The sequence below is a fragment of the Rhipicephalus sanguineus genome, chromosome 1 (assembly GCF_013339695.2).
Source record: "Rhipicephalus sanguineus isolate Rsan-2018 chromosome 1, BIME_Rsan_1.4, whole genome shotgun sequence".
Classification (NCBI taxonomy): domain Eukaryota; kingdom Metazoa; phylum Arthropoda; class Arachnida; order Ixodida; family Ixodidae; genus Rhipicephalus; species Rhipicephalus sanguineus.
Genome location: NC_051176.1, coordinates 91,446,825 through 91,467,257, shown reverse-complemented (window position 1 = coordinate 91,467,257; position 20,433 = coordinate 91,446,825). Strand labels below are relative to the sequence as shown.

General features: G+C 45.7%; 1 protein-coding gene across 1 annotated transcript; it reads right to left on the bottom strand.

Moving 5' to 3' along the window:
- Positions 1-1,930: 1,930 nt before the first annotated feature.
- LOC119393980 (prostaglandin E synthase 2) lies at positions 1,931-6,814 on the bottom strand. The gene is made up of 6 exons (XM_037661196.2): positions 6,506-6,814; positions 6,032-6,241; positions 5,710-5,912; positions 5,295-5,507; positions 3,746-3,863; positions 1,931-2,194 (listed from the first exon to the last, which is right to left on the bottom strand). The coding sequence occupies exons 1-6, from the start codon at positions 6,794-6,796 to the stop codon at positions 2,045-2,047; spliced, it is 1,185 nt and encodes a 394-aa protein (XP_037517124.1). The 5' UTR covers positions 6,797-6,814; the 3' UTR covers positions 1,931-2,044.
- Between the last annotated feature and the right edge of the window lie 13,619 nt (positions 6,815-20,433).

The following is a 20,433-nucleotide window of genomic DNA, read 5'->3' as shown; positions in this document are numbered from 1 at the left end:
TTCAGCACAAAAAGAAATGGGAGAATTACGGAGTCCAAAGATCACAAATGGCCTTTACAAACTGGGTTTGCTAGCCAAATAGATTTTCACACTGTCTTATGGGTGTTCTTGAACGTTAGCGGTCTGGATTACCTGATGTTCAACCTGTAGCTGATAGCTGATGTGGAACTGCATGCAAGTATGGCTTTTTTTTTTTCCTTAGCCAAAGTTTTCATTTCTGTCTAGAAATATTAATGAATACATTCATGTCAGGTCGCTTCTGCTCTTAATATACTCTGTACCAATCAGAGCCAGAGTGTAGGTCTGGTTTACTCTGTTCGTTGAAGTAAACATAGGTTTATTTTGCCAGCTGGCTGCATCGCTTGTTTTGACACACACACCATGGCAAAATGTTTTTAAGTTCTCCCATTAGTGTGGTATGCTGCTTATTCCAAACGTGGATCATCCTGAACCACCTTTTACCTTGAGGATATTTTGTCGCTTGAAGCTGGACAGGTGTCAAGCACAGGTTGGTCGGCTGCACCAAGGTGGCCATTCAAGCCTTCTCTAGGTGTCTTGCAAAATTGTTATTGCTAGCCATGAAGTGCTGCACTGCCAAATTAGTCGCACAGTGGGAAAAAGCAGCATGAAAGGGTAACTGTGATCCTGTACTAACATAATGTATTCCACTGTCTCAAAAAGATTGGCGAAAGCGTAGATGTGTAGGCGGCTTTTTAGTACCCTGCAAGCTGGTATATCTCTATGCAAGGAAACCAAAAAAAAAAGAGGAAGGGGGGGGGGGGTCTCAAACATGACCATATGTGACATGCGAGGAAAACATGCATGCTGTACCCTTGCATAACAATGGTTGGCAGTAGGTACAGTACTCACGGATTGAAACACGACAATTTAGGGCTAAGTAACGCGCATACTTTTGTTTCCAGTCTTCAGTTCGGGTCATATCGGCATAATTTCAACTCGTATTCATAGAACAGAGCCAACACTATTTTTAGAGACCAGATTTGTCACAGCGTGACATAATTATCTTGAGCAATTTCGAATACCAGTCGTTATACTAAAAAAATCTGATGTCGCGTTTGAATCCATGAGTACTGTACATAGGTCTGACAGGAAGATGGCTAAATTCAGGGGCGTAGCCAGAAATTTTTTTTTTGGGGGGGGGGGGGGGTTAACCATACATTATGTATGTTCGTGCGTGCATTTGTATGTGTGCGTGTATATATGCGCAAGCAAAACTGAAAAATTTCGGGGGGGGTTTGAACCCGCCAACCCCCCCCCTTGGCTACGCCCCTGGCTAAATTACATGCTTGGGGAGCACAACAACAATGAACACAGCAGTTCCAAAGACACTTAGGTGTGTATTGCCGGGACTGTGAATGTCGGCCTGTTTTTGAAGATGCCACGGTGGCGGTCAAGCATCCGAACAAAATGGCAAGGGAGACCATCGAAGTTTACTTGACATACGTCAGTATGGCTTCAGTAGACCCACCACAAAAAAAGGGGCTGAATTATCTACGGCAATGTTTCATTGCTAAAAAACAAAGTTGCAGGCCCACATGGGGTAAAGACAGGCAGGTCTATTGGTGTGTGCCATACATACTATTTTTATCAATTTTTGGTTCTTTCACCTGTTTATTAAAACCCTCTTTTTTGCCCTTTTCTATTTATGGTGCATGCGGCACATCACCTGTGTACAAACATCTATTTTGTGAATAAATATCAGTTTGAAAATTGCGCCCGTGTCCACCTGCCGTTTGGTTCTCGTCATCCATTTTGTGCGCAAGAAACATCCTGCAGTTATGGAATGCTATTAATTTCCCCAAATCAGTTCTCTACTCTCATTTCACCATACTGAGACTTGCTTTTGAGGCAACTTGAAGCAAGCTACAGTTGTGCGTAAAGTGGTAAGGGATGAATATGTATCACAATGCATAGTAGTTAACCTATTTAATAACAGATAATGCCACTTTTTAAGGCAACAGTAAAATGTCAAAGCAAATGAGATGCAGCGAAGAAAACATACTTCAAGAATAACTCTACTAAACTAGCGCATCGTAGTGCTCAAAGCACGAGTCCCAGCATGGCTTGATGTGGCTTCTTTCATCCTGTAGTACCAAGGACCAATTTTGGTGTCTGCTAGCATGTCTTCAAATGCTGTGCAGCCTTCCACAGAACTCAGCACACCATAAACAGCCTGCGTATGAAAAAACAATTTGGCTAAGAATAACTGATCTTGCATAAGTTATGATTAGTGCTCCGTATTTTCAGAGTTCATTTTCCTTGAAATTCAGAGGGTGTTTTTCAGAGCTTAATTTTGCATTATTCTCAATATTCCGATATCTTAGATGAAATGATACCTGAACACAAAAACATCAGAACACACGAAGCGTATTTTAGTTGTCTGGAAGGTTTGAATGCACAAACACATGTAGTACACACAAGCACAAATATGTGAACACAAAACACCTACATGTATTACAACCTTATAGTTTGCTGCAATAGACGCAAGCATACTTTACGAGGTTCGTGTATTCGAAATCTGGCGTGCCCCAGTGCCACCAGGGGACCGTATATCAAGATGTCGTCGCTCTCTCCCGGGCACCCTACATACGTTGATGTCTCTCATTCTGCGCACAACAAGCCCTTTGTTAAATGTGCGATGGGTGCGGTCTACGAGATACTGTTGATGTGAGGTAAAGTTTATATGGGCCAAACCGGCCGATGTGTCAATGACCGCTTAGAACATGCTTAGAACATGGAACAGGGTCATATTGGCCGTTAAAAGTGGAATTTATCGGATAAATCCGAATTGCCAAAAAATGAACCGGCGAGTGTTTATCGGATTTTTTCGGATTTATCCGAAAACATGCAGCCCTAGTTATAATGTACCGTAAGCAATGTTTTTCCAAATAACTCCGACAAAACAGTATAATGGTGTCAAGGCATCATTTAATGTATCTGATACAACGTGTGAATAAATTGAATAAAAGACGAGGACGCCAACCACAAGAGGATAAACAATGTACTGACGTTTCGGTACCCAGAACGGGAGCCTTATTCACAGTGAACAAGGCTCCCGTTCTGGATGCCGAAACGTCAATACATTGTTTATTCTCGTGTGGTCGGCGTCCTCGTCTTTTATTCAATGATTCTTACCGTCCAGACGGGTGTTCGTCGAAGCCTTGATTTCATTTCAATATACTGTGTGCAGCAAAAGTAGCGAAACATTGTCCTGACATTGCATGGACGAGTAGACTTTTCAAAACACCAGGCAACCATAAGCAGAGCAATATGCTGCTTCGTATTGCTTTAAGAGCACTTGTTCCTGACAACCATATGCTGAAAATAACCAGACTGCATGCTATGCCGATAAAACTTGGTATAAATGTGCACAATGCTTCCTGCCTATGACAACCACTATTAATTTGCAGAGCTTTGAGCTTTAAACAAATGTTTAAAAATATCTGTCGGTGGCCGGATCAGCATTTTTTCAAAATGATTTCGTCTGACCAAAATGTTTAAACATGTTGGTCAGACGTATGAGAAGTGCACAGCAGTGAGTAAAGTTTAGTAATCACAGGGTTATTGTTTTTTTTTTGTAGATTTCAATGCTTTCACAATGCTGAAGGAGTCTACATACATCATATTTACTTGCATAATGATCACACTTTTCTCCAGAAACAGATGCACGTTTGAGGTGCAATTATTATGCAGTGCCTATGGTGTAACGTTTAGTGTTGCTTACCAGGTCAGCAAGGTTTGGAAGGTTGCCCCCATGGAATTTCTGCTCCGTGCCTACTGCCTTTGTCCATTCACGACAAGCATCCCGAAAGCTTTCCCTGACGTCGTCTTTCAGGTTATGTCTGAATGAAAGAGGCACTCAACATATAAGCCTCTTTCACTTTGCAAAATTCGACTGATAGGTGTGTGCTACATCACCTGCCACTACTGACTGGTTACAATCTGGCCAGGTGCACTGGATTTCCTAGCTGTCCTAAGCACCTTTTCTTAGCTAAATGAACCACCTTGTCTTCACACTGCTGAGGTCATTTATTGAAACAACTTTGGTAGAAAAAGAAAGTGACAGGTGGATATTTCTGTTGTTGTGCTTCACGCTACTGGTGATACAGTGCTAGTGTTCACAAATGCAGGGTGTTTGAAAATGACCTTTCCGAATTCAATCGTGTACAAGTCAGAAATTGGGATCAATAAAAAGGTGCGGTTTGCAGCATGATGTTCACATACATCTTAAGTTTTGTTGTATGCCAACAATTCCAGAATGTGGTCTACAGGACCCCAGTGCAAGACCTGCAGGAACTGCGAGCTCGCACTGGCACAGCGCCTGAACATCTAACAAACGACATGCTAGGCTAGACATGAGCGGAACTGGAACATCACTACGATATCAACCATGCTAGAGATGGCACACACACTGAAGTCTGTTACACGGCTGCAAAAACTTTAGGTGTGTAAACATTATGCCACAAATCACATCTTTCTATCTCCATCTGTGACTTATACATGATTTAAGTACGAAAGATCATTTTGAATCACCCTGTATAAACAGTATAAGTAGGAAAGGCAGTGTGGTCTGTTCTGAAACACTCTTGCTAAATAACAAATGAAAAATTATGTTGTTAGGGAAGTTATTTAGTGAAGAGTCAAGTACAGAGCATTTGACTTTTCCTAAAATATCAAAGGCTGATCTCTGTGACCAACCATTGTTACATTTCGACTGGTTTCTGCTCAGGAACACCTGTGAACCTGCATAAGGGCTGCCCACTATTTCTTTTCGTTATTCCTTGTCACGGTACAGTGTCATAAAATTAGGACAACACAACAAACAAGACTAAAGAAAACTGGATATAATTATCCTAAAGCCAAAGTCAAAGATTTCACCAAAGAACTTATTCTAGATAACAATGTTGAACTTGTTGATTTCCCTATTCCATGGCCTGAAGATTGCACTGAACTTTGATTTTATACGCAACACCTTTACCTACAAGGTGAATGCAACTTCAGTTCATGCACTAACACCACATTTTACGCAAATGAAAATAGCTGCTTATAAAACACTATTTATCACATTCCCAATACCACTGTTACTTCCTTCCACATTTCATTGGCATTGTTTATCAGCTACTCTTCTAAGCACACTGTGTTCAATGTGTATTTCACCATGATGTGCATGTCATGCTTGAACCCTTTAGTAGTCTGTGGTGCATAATAATAATAATAATAATAATAATAATAATAATAATAATAATAATAATAATAAACAATAATGGCATTACCTTTTCTTGAGCCTCTTGGCCACAAAGTACATTGCTGTGGCACCTACATAAACAACCAGAAGGCGCTCCCACGTTGGGAAGTTCTTCTCCCATTCGCCAACTTTCGAGAAGTAGTTGAAGGCCTGCAAAGCCTCTGGCCATGTGCGGTACACATTTGGAGAAAGTACGTGAACCAGCACGTCATCTGCCCACATGCGCCACGTCACCTCCTCCCTGCACATGAATAAACCAAGAACTGAATGTGGCTGCTCGCACTACAAAGGTGGTACATTTTGTGGACCACATATTTTTATGGACGAAGTTACTGACAGAATGAAGACTACACGTTGCTAATAATGACTGGCTATTCCCTTAACGAAAATCAAGTTGTGCTGAAAGCTCACAGTATTGCTGGCCATGTGAACCACACACTTACTTAATGTCGTTGAAAGCTTTTCCTTCTGCAGGACCATTGTCCATCATCAGAAAGTACTTGTTGAACACTTCGAGCGACTCTTTTCCCGAGGCATCCTGAACTTTGACTGGGTCGTACAGACAAAGGTATTTTCTGAAGCCACTCTTTACGTCACGGAGGTAGCTCTGCAGCATACTGATGATAACTGTGGAGTCGTTAATTTGCTGCACGAAAGTAAGAGAGAAGTTTAACATCAGGATTAAATTGGAAATGCTGCGTAATAACAGTCGCAAAATAATTTCCACATAAGAAAGGAACAAAAGTGAGAGCAGTGATCACAAACCCAGCAGTTCCCAGCTTCTTCTACGAGCAAGATCGGCACTTTCTTGTAGTCGGAAAACTTGAGCTGCTGACGGAGCACGGGGTCCACTTCGATGACATTGTAGGGGATGCCATAGAAATCTAAGAAGGCCCGGACTTTGCAGCAAAATGGGCACGTTTGGTACTGGTACATTGTTATCTTGAGACCAGTTTTTTCGGTCGGCCCGTTTACCTAGGTGAAGACCAAGAAAGCAGAATTAAGGCTACACTTCTAAGACACTTCGTCCATACATAGAGACGGTCAGGCTGCACATTCGTGCACCGCATCCAAAGCAAGCCTGGGTGGCAAACCTTTACCACAATCGCACGATAGAAGGACCCAAGGGCACTCGGAGAATGAATGAACATGGCTACGCGAGACGGCGAGTACTCGAGTCAACACGCCTGTCATCGAGCTAACAAACGCGCACATTCACATAATCAAAGCTGTACTTACGACACGTGAAATTTTCGTCCCAGGATTGCTTATATTTTTTATGTTCAGGGGCGACAACATATCGCCGATCGGATCCTTTCTTGGTTCCACGCTTCGCATATAAGCGTGACCGACAGCGCCGCAGGCAATTCCTGCCACGGCCAGAAAACGCAGTTTTCCGTACTTCCATTTAGGTCCTGCGTGAGCAAACGAGCTCAGTTTTGCGGCGTGAATATTGCTGTATGTAGTAGGTGGCAATAAACATTTCGCTAAAGACGCACACCGGGCAAATTGCGCACTGAGAGCCGCCATTGCAATGTATGCTGACTGTCGGTGGCGATCGGTTGCCAATGCAGGTGCAGGCACAACTGAATGTTTGTGATTTTTTGTGGCGTTGCAAAAAAAAGCACTTATTTGCGCAGAATAAATAGCAATTATTTATTATTTGAACATTCTCAGCTTTAAAAATGTGATTGCAACAGAAGCCTGCTGTTACCTCGGAGGCCACACCAACCGATCTTGGAGGCCGTGTCGGAACATGGCATCTTAGACTGGGTGTTACCAAGGAGGTTCTATAGAACCTCTGGAGTGGCAGTCCCGGCCGCCGCCAACGGGAGCAAGTGAAGCCGCCGGCGGCCATGTAGCTAGAGGAAAAACACGGCGCGACCGCCATAGACGGCAATGGAATACGCGCGGCGCGCGCGTTGGTTTGCAGTCCCACAATCAAAAAATGAGATGGAAACTGCTTTAAACCCACGAACAGTTGCCTCTTCTCGTTTATGAAACAAATTATGTCATACACCCTTTGTCAGCTGCAGACTTTCAGAATAATCTGTTGTCGAAGGGGTGCTTCGTATATCGAGCGCGCTGTAGTTACATATGTGTTACTAGGAACTGGGTTTTTGTGTTGTAACGGCGTCAGTGTTCAAGGGGTAACCACAAGCTAACGTGGAACGCACTTATTCTCTTTACATATAAGCACACATCCATCACGCGAACATTTGGCCAGAAGGAGGATTCGCAAGCATTAACCTACGTGGGCGACGTGTGCCATCACGGCAAGCGCAGCGCGCACAGCCTCGAAACGAGGTAGCTCTCGCCCTCTCAGACTAGACGCATAAAAAAGTAAAGCAGCCGCGTCCTTCGGTGTTTCGGTTCCGGTTTGGTCGGATTTCAAAAGAGTTACATCTTGCTTTTGCCGCAATTTCTTCTTTTCGTAACTATTTGTGTTGAAGCTACGTACTATTTGTGTTGAAGCTACGTCAAGGAGGTAGAAACTAACAGGCTTTTGTAGATGCGTTGGGAAAGCAGGAAAAATTGTAGGTACACTGCCAGGCCGTCTGCCCCGTTCTGTCGAAGCAGTATTCTGCGAAGTGAATAGAGCAGAGGTGGTTGGTTGGTTGTTCCTTGGCAATCTGGCGCAACCCACCGCGGGGGATCGGCCATGAAACGGGCGGCACCTTATTTTAGAGATAAAATTGTTTTACATGGAGCAGAGGTGGTCAGACCTGGTCGAGCTGGTCACCGTCCTTAGCTCTCTAACAACTTCTTCGACCGGCACGTTCCCAGGTAGAACGCTGCGCGCAGTCTTTTGGAAACATATGTAACACGGATAATCACGTCATGGAATGTTGCGTTTGCCAATTCCTCGATAAACATGCATCAAATTCGATATCCATGCACCGGATAAATATGCATGCACGCCGCCAGTCTTGACTTGCAAGAAAACACCAGAAAGCTCGGAATTCTAAGGGCGTTCAGACTTCCTACTCGTACCAATAATGCTCGGTACGTCCAGCTAGACTGCACCCACTTCGTGTATACACTTAAAAAGCACGTACAACGTCGTGTCAGCGAACATTTAAAGCGTAAAATTTTCGTCGCTACAACTGTACGCATGTATTACAAGTATGCGCACCTTTCAAATTGTTTCCAGTTTAACAGCATGCACGAAAAACAGACAATCGTCAGCGAACGAAGTGAGGACACTTACACGTGAAAAGTGATCCGAGGCGTCTTCTTATTGCGATTTGTGCAGCCATAAGCGACGCACGAAGTCACCATGGCCTCGTAAAATGTTTAACTGCTTTACAAAAGCATGCCACCGTCCCCAAAGACAACTGCGACGGCTGGGCAACGGAGCGCACTCCGTCGTCTGCTTCCGAGTTTTTCCTTTTGCAATATGGCGGCGACCGGCTTCACTTACGGGGGCGCCACCTCCACTCCAGAAGAAATAGTATATAACCTCCTTGGGTGTTACACTGTACTGGGCAGTACTGGGTGTGCATTGTACGCGTAATACAGCGAATCAGTTTTGCGAAAGCCCCCAAGTAACAGGAGGTTTATGTACGAAAAACGTAACAGCGAACTCGGACAGGCATCTGCAGGTAGCGTTTCCAGGGGCGTAGCCAAAATTTTTTTCGGTGGGCGGGGTGTTCAACTATACTTTATGTATGTTTGTGCGTGCGTTTGCATGTGTGCGTGTATATATACGCAAGCAAAATTCAAAAAAATTGGGGGGGGGGGGGGGTGTTTGCCCTGCAGTCCACTGCAGCATTTGCCCTGCAATCCACTGCAGGGCAAATGCTTCTCCCAATGATCTCCAGTTTATTCTATCCTGTGCGAGCTGATCCCATTTTATTCCTGCGAACCTATCAATTTCGTCACTGCATACAGCTTTCTGCCTTCCTCGACTGCGTTTCCCATCCGTTGGTAACCATTCTGTTGCTCTTACTGTCCACCGGTTGTCTGTTCCACGCATTACGTGGCCAGCCCAGTTCCATTTCCTTCGCTTGATGTCAACTATAGTCGGATACAACTTTAGAAGGCAGCGGCATTTCCTCCTCAAAGGCGTATGAACACAAGCCTGCACCAATGGGCGCGCACTTGGGACTGACGTCATGAGCGGGACGGCCGGCGGCTCCGCCTTCGGAGAACATCGGCGCGTGCATGAGCGGGACTATTCACGGCCGGTCTAGAGGCACGCGCTCGCTCGAGCGCGCGCCTCCAGACCGGCCGTGGACTATTCTAGCCACTGCAGCGGGACTATTTCTTTAGTCGCGGAGGCGATAGGCTGCCGCGCTTCGGTCGTCTGGGCGGGGCCTCTCCTGCCTTCTAAAGTTGCAACCCCTGTTCGTTCCCTGACCCATTCTGCCGTCCTCCGAACTCTTAATGTTATTCGTATAATTTTAGTTCCATTGCACGCTGCGTGGTCCCCTACTTTTTCTCTAGTTGTTTTGTTATCCTCCATGTCTCAGCCCCATATGTTAGAACTGGCAGCATGCAGTAGTTGTATACTTTTCGCTTTAATGACAGTGGCAGATTTCCTGACATTATTTTGGAGTGCCTGCCGAATGCGATCCAGCCCATTCTTATTCTTCGGTGAATTTCTTTTTCGTTATTAGGCTCTCCTGTTAGTAGTTGTCCTAGGTACATATTCTTGTATACACTTTATTGCATGGTTTTCAATCTTAAACTCTTTCTGCTTCGCCAGGCTATTCATCATTATCCTTATCTTCATCATGTTATTTTTACTTTAATACTTGCTCGGTTTCATTCTTGAATAATTTTTTGCAATTATTTGCTATCGTTACTGAAGAGCATGTCATGTGCAAATCATATAGGTCGTTTAGCCATTCTCCCTTAACCTTGATTCCTGTTTCTTCCCAGTCTAGCTGTTTAAAGGGGTACTGACACAATATTTCGCGGCCGAGATAGCCTGCTGGATCGATTCCCGTGTACGTGCGTGTACCATCTGCAAAATAGCGACAGCGAATAAAGCTTGGAAGGTATTTTATATGAATTTTAAAGTTCGCGAGCGCGATCCAGCATCATGGGCCGCACCTAGTGCATTGACACCCTCGGAGGTGACCCGAGGTGACCCCCCTACTTCCCCTACGTAACCGTTGCAGCCGGTACAAGTTATGATGACGTCGTAGCCGCCATTTCTGTTTTGACGCGCTTCCCGACGAATCGCTCATCGCCAGCGGGTCAAACCTGAAGTGATTCGCCACGTCGAAAATTCCTTCCATCCCCGCCGCAAGAAAATCGTCGCCATCAGACGACGATGAGCCCGGCGACGACAGACCGCGTGCAAATGCGTCACTGTTCTGTGTGCTCACGTGACCGAGCGTTTCACTCGCTAGGTGGTGATAGCTGCACCCGGCGGCTTGTCGTTTTTGGAGCTCTGTCAAACCGAAACTGAGGATGTGTCGATAATGAGGAGCTTGTAATTAATTATCTGTCGCGCGCTGCAGCAAACGATGTGCCGTGTTATGACTAACAGGCCCCCAGCAACACATTGCAGCAAAAAAACGCGGGGCGGAAATTTTTGTGTCAGGACTCCTTTAAACACTTCTTCCAAGCACACAGTGAACGACATTGGGGATATCGTATCTCCTTGTCCGACTCCTTTATTTTTTATCGCAAATTTATCATTTATCGTTTTTTTTTCGTTTTTTTTTTTCGTGGAGAAGTAAGGTAGCTGTGGAGTCTTCGTAGATGTCGGCCGAGGTATCGACATAGGATTTAGATACTCCTTGTCGACTTAGTGCTTTTAAGACTGCATATATCTCTACTGGGTCGAATGCCTTTTCATAGTCTATGAAGGCTAAATAAAAGAGTTTGCTGTATTCAGCTCAAATTACAGTGAATTTAATGTGAAGCAATTACGTACATTAGTGCGAATTTTAAGTTAATCAACGTGCATTAAAGTGATTCAAGTGATGTCAGAGTTCCTGGAAGAGCATATATGCTTTCGCCTCTGATCTCCTTAGCGTTGGCTAAAGGGACCCGGTTACACTTTAGCTCAATAAAGTTCCTTCAAGGTGAATATATTTGTCGCGAGCTTGTCTGAAGGAGTTGTATCTGATTTAGCTTGAAAAAAAAAAAAATGTGTGACAAAAATTCAGGAACTTTAAACTGTGCACTCTGGCTCGGCTAGACAAATTGGCGAGGCCAGCGATCGAGCCATGACTTGTCCCCTGATTTGTGCACAGAAATCAGTTTTGCAAATTTTCCATGCAGTTGGAAGGCGATAGACGTACGTACGAGAAGCGATTTTAAAGGAGTACTGACACGATTTTGAGACATCGCAAAAGAGACATTTTTCGTTTCCTTGGTATGCAGTATCAACGCTGCACACACAGGAGTTGGAGAACACGTATAAAATATTTTAATTTGACTTTGGAGTTTTCGTCGCTGAGCATCTGCAAGCCAGCCTCACTGCAATGGACATTATCCCGACGAGTCAACACAGTTCCCCCGAGTACAGTGTACTAGAAGGGGGCAGTGGAACGAACGAAGCGGCCGCGCCGCATCTCCGGTGATGCTCCGACGGGCGATCGTAGCGGCGGCGCTGTAGTCACTTTGTACTGAAGCTATGGAGAGCGTCTGCATTTGGCGCGCGCGCGTCGCAGCGTACGAAAGCGTGTAATTGCGCGTTTTGAGTGCGTTTAATGCGTTACTGAGCTTTAATCGGTGTCTCAACGCCTGCTACGCCCCATGGTGCACGAGTGGATATGCAGGCGTGCCGAAATTGCGCCGAGATATTCTCTGTTTTTGGAGCTTACCGGCCCCCAAAGAAGGCGACAATCGGATTTTGCGCACATGCACCTAGCTGCTCACTGATTGCTGTGCGGTTTGCAAGCAACACTTCGAGCCGCGTTACACTATAAGTGACTACGAACACTGACTACGAAGAAATAACAAACCAGCGACGAAAGCATGCAATTCTTCTGCAGGCAGTCTCTACGATATCCAGAGCATTGATGAGCTTCAATGCGCTCGACTGTTTCATGAGTAACCTGAGTACAAATAACTCTATCACAACATTTATATTGGTGACGGATGAGTTCTGCCAGTTTTGCTCTGTTTCTATACCGAAAGGCTGTTTCAACAGCGAGCTTCCGCGGTTACTATGCACCGGTTAGAGGTGTGCACGGGCTCCGGGTAGCCCGAAAGCCCGAGCCCGACCCGGCCCGCGGGCCGGGCTCGGGCGGGCCGACGCATTTCCACCTCGGGCCCGGGCCGGGCTCGGGCTACTTGGAGTTTTATCGGGCCGGGCTCGGGCCCAGCGCAAAGCCCGACTCAAGCCCGAAATATATAAAATGAGCGGGAACTGTTTTCCAGCACGCATACAGCGCCTTTTCCGCGACCGCCCTTTACCGCTTTTCCTTTCAATTCGCTACTTTAAACAAAAGGGGACCTCTCCGATTATCTCTCTATGGAATCGTCCGCCTGTCCATCTGAAGTTTTAGTCTTCTGGAAAAACAAGCAGCAGAGATATCCCAAGCTTGCCAGGCTAGCAAAAAAGATATTAGCAATTTCGGCGACGAGTGCAAGCAGCGAACGCAACTTCAGTTCGACGGGCTACAAAAAGCAAAACCGCCGCACTTCGTTGAAGCCGGAATCGTGGGACTGCTTGCTGTTTTGCACGACAGTTTGTAATCTGTGTGATAGAGACTGTTCGTCGTGTGTCGTTTGGTCATATTCGATATGCTCAATAAAATGCCAAATTACTGGAAAACCATGTTTTGTTTTCGCAGCGAAGCTTCGAAAATCCGGGCCGGGCCGGGCCCGGGATTGTGTTTTCGTTCGTCGGGCCGGGCCGGGCGGGCTCGCAGCCCTTTGCCGTCGGGCTCGGGCGGGCCTTCGACAAAGTCAGCGGGCCCGGGCCGGGCTCGGGCTCGGAAATACGGCCCGTGCACAGCTCTAGCACCGGTTATGCGACCTCTGAGGGCTTAAAATACCAGGAAGCCGAGCCAAAGGCGCGCGTTCACATACGAGGCACAAACTTCATGCATCAGGGCTTATCTCAAGCATCTTAAAATGTGCAGATGTAAATATAGCCCGTCGGTTATTCTGCCTAAATTCACTACAGCCAGTTCTCCTTTCACTGGACAGCTTATATATATTGCACTTTTCCTGACCTATCGATGCCATTGCAAAAACTTCTTTTTGACAATGTTTTGCATTATAATTTCATTGCTTTATTGTAAAGCGTCAAAAGTGAAGCCAGGAGGGGCGGTGGTGCTCTACGCTTCGCGATATTATGTTTATATATATATATATATGTGCATATATATTTACACGCACAAATACAGACAGTAAAGTCTCACCTTCCCATCCGGCGCCAATAACAATATCCATGTAACCCCTGAGGACGACCGGTATTTGTACCGATCAAATTACCTTTGACTTCCAATACCTTTGAGCCCTCGTAATGTCGAAAAAGTCACATTTACACAGCGCATTTGTAAAGATACGCACCGTACACACAGCTTCGCCAACGCGCGGTAAATGTTCGGCGTACTTTCGGCAGAATATCAGCACACAGCTTACTGAGCGCAGTTAAATTCCAATGAAGCAGCTCAGTTACTCTGAATAAACTAGACGCCGAAGCACCACCAGAAGAAAGCATTAAAACAGAAGAAATCAGAATAAGGCACGCCCTTTCTAGCTGTTTCCTCTGTCTTTTTCTTCTGGCGGTCGTTCGGCGTCTAATGTACTAACTAGCCCAGCAATGAGTTCGGCTTAATTACACTAAGATAGTGAATCTTCACGGTCGGTATCAGCCCGTTTTCATTTTTATATTTTGCGTACCTTCCAGCAGTCGCTTCGGCTCCAAGAACTAATTTGCAGTATCTCTCAAAGGCATATATGAAGCAAGCATCCATTAAAAGGTTTGAAGTTTCGTCCATCAAGGCTTACGACGACAAGTCCTACGCTTAATAATGATAGACACGCAACCAAAGCCGCATCAGTAATAGTGGCGATTAGCCGGGTGCCGCCGACGCGCCCAGCAGTTCTGCGCGCGGCGCCGCGCGCCTTCAGTACCGAGCGACTGCAGCGCCGCCGCTACGGTCGACGCGGAAGGAATCAGCCGGCGAGGCGCGTTCACGCCACTCGACAGTTCTAGTACACTCTACCCCGAGTCTGCGAGTTCTGTGTCCTGCATGCAGCCTAAATCGCAGAAGTCACTGTCAAGGTCACTGGACGACAATTCACTCATCGTTGTTTATGTGCACCACGAGCAGATGACAGATTTGTCGCTAGTACGTCACGAGTTTCTGTATCCGCGTGACGTAGGAAACGCCACTGAGAAGCGCGCGCCCCCTCAATATCGAAACCGAAAGTGTCTTTTTAAGGTAGCGGTAATTAAAATATATTTGATGCTTTCCCAGGCACCACAATACTCGTTTTAGGTTTCTCGACACAAGTATTTTTATTTAGAGCAACGATATGAAAACATTTTTAATTCGTGTCAGTACTCCTTTAAATATGAGCCTAAGGAATGTACTTGCGGGGGTGCATCGTATCGCTTTAAAAAGACGTCCGCAATAGTAGTAGTGGTTTTAGGATAAGAAAGACGTTTGTTTCTGCAAGCCATAAGGGAGCAGAAATGCTGGGAAGGGAGAGGGAAGTGAAAGAAGTTAGGAGGAGAGGAGAGGCCACCCTCTCGAGAAATGAATGGCCAGGCCGGGTTACCTCTCTCCCCATTAGGGAAACCGATTTGTGCCCTCTGGACTAGTGCTTTTCGTCAACGTTCAGTAAAAGTGATCATAGGCGTGCGCACAGGGGGGGGGGGGCAGGGGGGCGGCCGCCCCCCCTAATCATCTAAGAGGGGGGGGGGGCGCATAATCTGCCCCTTACATTGACCCTTCTAGTCACCTAGGAGGGGGGCGCAAAATCTGCCCCATACATGGACTTAGTAGGGTGGGGGGGGGGGGGGCGCTGCGATGAACCTTCGCACCCCCTAATGGGGAACCCTGCGCACGCCTATGAAAGTGATGATACGCCCGTCTGCGATACTGAGTAGGCTTGCTTCCACTATTTGATATGGATGAGTATAGCGTTGCAAAAGGCCATAAGTAGCTGTTGAAACGATCGGCTCTTTCTTTTCCACCCGAGGTCGCCGTACAGGGGCTCCGGTACCGTAGGGGCAGTGGTGGAACTCGCCCCCACAGGTTTTAAACCAGTGGGGGCATGCCTACACAAAGCTGTTCCAACCGCAGTTGAGCCCCGAACGTTCACACGCAAACGTAACGCGATTGGTTGGCCGTTTTCCACGACACCTGCTGTCGCGACGCGCCTTCATTCAAAGTTCGTCACTTCTTCGCCACGGAAAGTTGAGGCCTGACGTAACAGAGTGGCCGCGTTTCCTGCGCGTCCCGCGAGCTTGGTTTCGGTATTGCCATTTAATTTCGATGATAAAATACCTCAAATTACGTCGAATTTTTGTGATTTACAAAAAAGTCACAGTTTCGCCGCAAGGGCGAAGCAATGAATGCGATAGCAAGAAACTAATGCTATACGAAGTGAAGCTCGCCAATGGATACTCTCAGTTTGAACAGCGCTCCTGTTGCAAAGGCGGCCGAAGCAGCGAAGGAAACTAGCGTGCTTCAAGTGTCGAGCTGTGACACTTGATAGTTCGCGCTCATCTTCTGTTTGTTCGTTTAGCGGCGTCCCTTGAGCTCGAGTGACTTTCGTACGCTCCGTAACATGAGCGCGGACATCACGGTGAAAGCGTGAAACATCCCTTTTCCCCTCAGCACGAGAAAACCGCGCGAGCAGACAGCGGAAGGGCAAGGCTCTCCCTGCGCAAACATAAGAAGCGAGCGAGCTCGCCGACGCGCTCCTCGCGCCATCTCGCTGGTAATGAAGAAACGCTAAGCGCCTGCCGTCTCTGAGTCCGTCCAGCGCTAAAGGGTGTGTATATAACGCTCGCCGTTAGCTACGTGGACGATCTGCGTTTCGTGGCGTAGTGGCTAGCGTCACTCGCTGCGGAGCAAGAGGACCCTGGTTCGATTCACTGATCTCCACTAGGAGGGGCTGGATGGCGCATCGCGCACGCGGGCGTGAAGCCACCGGAAGCCGCCGTTTTTGTCCCGGAAAAGAGCTTTTCTCTTCTTTTTTTTAAAGAAATGCCTGCTTGTAGCGCAGTAAACTGCATGAATCGACCGGAAAAGTCGTCAGGGAAGACATTTCACGCGTAAGTACCTCAAAGTTGCATTACTCTTTACGCATTTTGTACGTTGCAGCACTCCGCCGTATTCGGACGGTGTCGGCACGGCGTCTGTCATCTTTCGTGTAGCGTTCGTCGTCTAAAGTGAGGCGTAATCGCAGAGTTTGAAAAAATAAAAAATAAAAACGATCATAACAACAGCTGGCACCCGAGAATATTTGAATTGCGCGACTGAGACGCACAGAAGACGCCGGCTTCCGGGACAAACAGGGCACCTTCCGGTGGCTTCACAAGCGCCCGCCTCGCAGAGCGGGGATGCGCCGTCCAGCCTTTTTAATGGAGGTCAGTGGTTCGATTCCGCGCTTCGGAAGCATTTTTCTTAATTATTTTTCTTTGCGGCTTTTATATATATATATATATACATACTTATACATATACGGTGCATGACGGCAGCGACGGCGACGGCAAAATTCAACCGAGACTGTCCATATAATTGCTATCGCAATAAAAGAAAAATCAGGCGAAGCTTGCACTAAGCCGCGCAAGACTTGAAACAGCGAAACTGGACGATTCTGAAGACTAATCTGGTCAATTGTTTCTGGGTTGCTTCTAGGAGGTGATGCAGGTTGTTTCTACTTTGATTTTCAGCGCAGAGAGGTCGAGCTAAACCACAGATGTCCAAACTCTAGAGACAGAACCTTGTGCTGAAATCAGGCGTTCGCGCCTCTCATAGATTTACGGGCACGTCGTCGTTAGCGTAGGCTTTCCATCGCTTCGGGGTCTTCTCGCAGCTGCCGTTGCCTTTCCCGTTCCCTGGTGTTCTCTCCTTGTACGAACTCGGTGTCTTCGGCTCGCCGCCGTCGCTTCGCAGCCATTTGATGGGCTAACTGCTGCCTTCTTCCTTTTTAGTGGAAGTTGTGTGTAGTGGAATTTACGCAATTTCTGTGGCATATACCCGTTTATGATGATGATGTTTAGAAAAAAGATCTGTATTTTCTTTAAAAAAACAGCCTGTATGTATCACGATATGGCAATCTAAAAAAAAAAAAAAAACAGAATAGCAGTAGTTCAACCACAGCTAATCACAGTACAATTTCCAGCGAGACTGCATCTATAAGGAGGTTAGATAATTAAGAGCTTTAAATGCCTCTAACGAAACATAATATGTTTTTTTGCAAACAGTGCCCACTTTGGACCCAATTCTCTCAAAATTTAAAGTCAACATCATTTACGCTCTTGTATGACACACACACACACACACACACACACACACACACACACACACACACACACACACACACACACACACACACACACACACACACACACACACACACACACACACACACACACACACACAAACGCTTATATATAACGCTTGTATAAGGCTACACGGCTGTAATTAATGAGCACGATTAACCTTATGTCAGGTGCATGCACACCTGACATAACTAAACCCATTTAAAAAAATGTAAAGCTCATGCAATGTCCAAAAAACGGAGGATGCAGGAGGAGCCTACTACGAAATTCGTCTTACGTATGAGGAGTGAAAGAGCTCATATAAACAACACTCAAAAGAGAAAGTTTGTGCTGCGAAATATCAGCTGCCGATATATTTCGTTATGTTCACGTCATCAAGATCCATCCATTGCATCGCTAACGATTTATTGTCCGCTCTGAACTGCAATTTAAGCAACATTTATTACATCACTAAGCAATTTCTTGGTTTCAGAAAAAGGAAGGCGCCACATGGAATGATACAGACCACGGGTTTAAAATTTATCATTGCAAAGTCTGCGCTAAACGTACGTTGTCATGTCTTTTAAATTATCACCGATGCGTTCGTTTTGATTTGTTTACATGCAGTTGGAGCAATTGAGTTGCGTTTGAGTTTTGCAAACCTGACATCATTATGAGATTACCATTATTAGACAGCTGATTTTTAGGGCATTCAGAATGTCGCTTTTAGCTACCGCTAGAACAGACGCTTAAGCCTTCATTTTAGGCACGTCGTGGTCAGGCTGCAATAAGAACAGTCTGACTGTGTCACTTTTTTAGCGCACAAGGGAACCTAGCACGGAAGGAAAGACATATCACATAGAACTGGGTCCTGGTCGTTCCTTTTTGTACTGCGTTCTTTTGCGCGCCTAAACGGACCGTAATATGGATCACCAACACGCCAAAGCATAAGCTCTTTCACGATTAAACGCTCTCAAATGACTACCTGATTTATGTGTCGATTATGCGTGGTGACAAACTGGCGTACTATTTACCTGCGAGGTCTGAAAGGCCACGAATGCATTCTTGTGCAAGTATCTCTCCAGGGGACTTTGCTGGGCTCTCTTAGTCGAATTCCTAAAGCCTGGCTAGACCACTGTGGCGTTCAGTGGATTTGAAAGCGAAAGTATATTTAACCTGTCACATGCGATGTTGTTAGACAGAGGTCCGGACGGGCTATTGCGGCTCTCACCTCTTGTCCAAATGCTTATTTATTTTGAATGCACTCCATTTTTTTACGTCGTGGCACGTTTCCAATCGAGTTTATTTCCAGTTTCTTTTTGTTAGCGTACTGTGCATGCACAGTACGCTAACAAAAAGTAGTCTGCAGACTTACTGTTTCAGCATTTTTCAAATGCATATAGCAATTATTACGCTATGCTCAGCCGTTTCGGTACGAGTGACCGATGATCCAGCCTCGAGTGACGTCAGCGCCGGATATCATATCAGATACCATCGGTGGTGTCGACGGTCTGGCTGACCACGAGTTGCGCCACGCGCGCACAGTTTTTTCTTTTTTTTTTTTAGCTCTTGGATTGCCGCCAAGCATATTATATACAGTGAAATTGTATTTAAGCTTCTATTCCCCTTTCAAGTATAGATATGCTGCAAAAGCGACTTAGAGAAGCCATCGTTCGTAATTTTCAGGCTGGTTACTTTTTATGTTCGCACTCTGAAGTACACTTGTGAACGTTCTTCTTTGTTCACCGATTTGGGAATTTGTTACACTTGCATTTCGCACCTTCTGCCCGTCACGCCGACAATCTGTAGCATTCATGGACACTTTTATGTACTTACGTCTCCGCTGCTTTGATATTGACCTGCTTTTTATGTAATAAAATAAACATAAAAATGTAAAGTGAAGAAATATCAGTTTTATTTCTTGTTCTTAATGCTATTAAAACGGTGCGGTACACTGTGCAGTGATGAAGCGAAGGGGCATGTCGATGACCTCGTACACAAATTTAAAAGAAATGCGCCATTCCCATGACGCAGCCTCCACTGCGGAGTCTATATACTCCCAAGTTTTTATTCATTTTGTTTGCTTTTAATTCGAAGCATCCCATTGGAAATGTATTGGGGTTTCACAAGCAGTGTCGGATGAGGATAAAGTAAATTCATTTTTTGAACTAAATTTGCGAGAAATATCTAGTGGAGTATACGATATGCAAACTATCATACAAAACTTTATTCAAGACGAAATATTCATTACAATACTAATCTTGAACAATATGTACAAAGCCTCCCGTATTTACTCGAACGCCAACACTGACTAATGTTGAATAGTGCTGGTTAACTGTTGGCTATATAACAATTCATAAATTTATACACGTGTATGTCTCACTGTATTATATGCTTCGCACTCTACGACGGTTCCCTTGATAGAAATTCGGCACAGACTTTTTATCTTCAAGGTTGCGTCAGTAATTAATTATGGTGTTGCGATAAAAAGATGCGTATAAACATGTGGACAACTGGACCTTTTGTAAACATGGCCTTTAATGAACATGTTAGGTTGGCTGTGTTTAACGAGATGTTATGCACTCTCGAGGAGCGCGTGCACATATTGCGAAGAAAATATTCTTTGCTTAGAAGAAATCAGCCTCACCACCCTGCATGCACGCCCTCCTGTACCAGTGTAAGGGACTGGCGCTTATGAATTTTGCCCCCCCCCCCCCCGGAAAAGCAATATGCTTGAATAACCTGT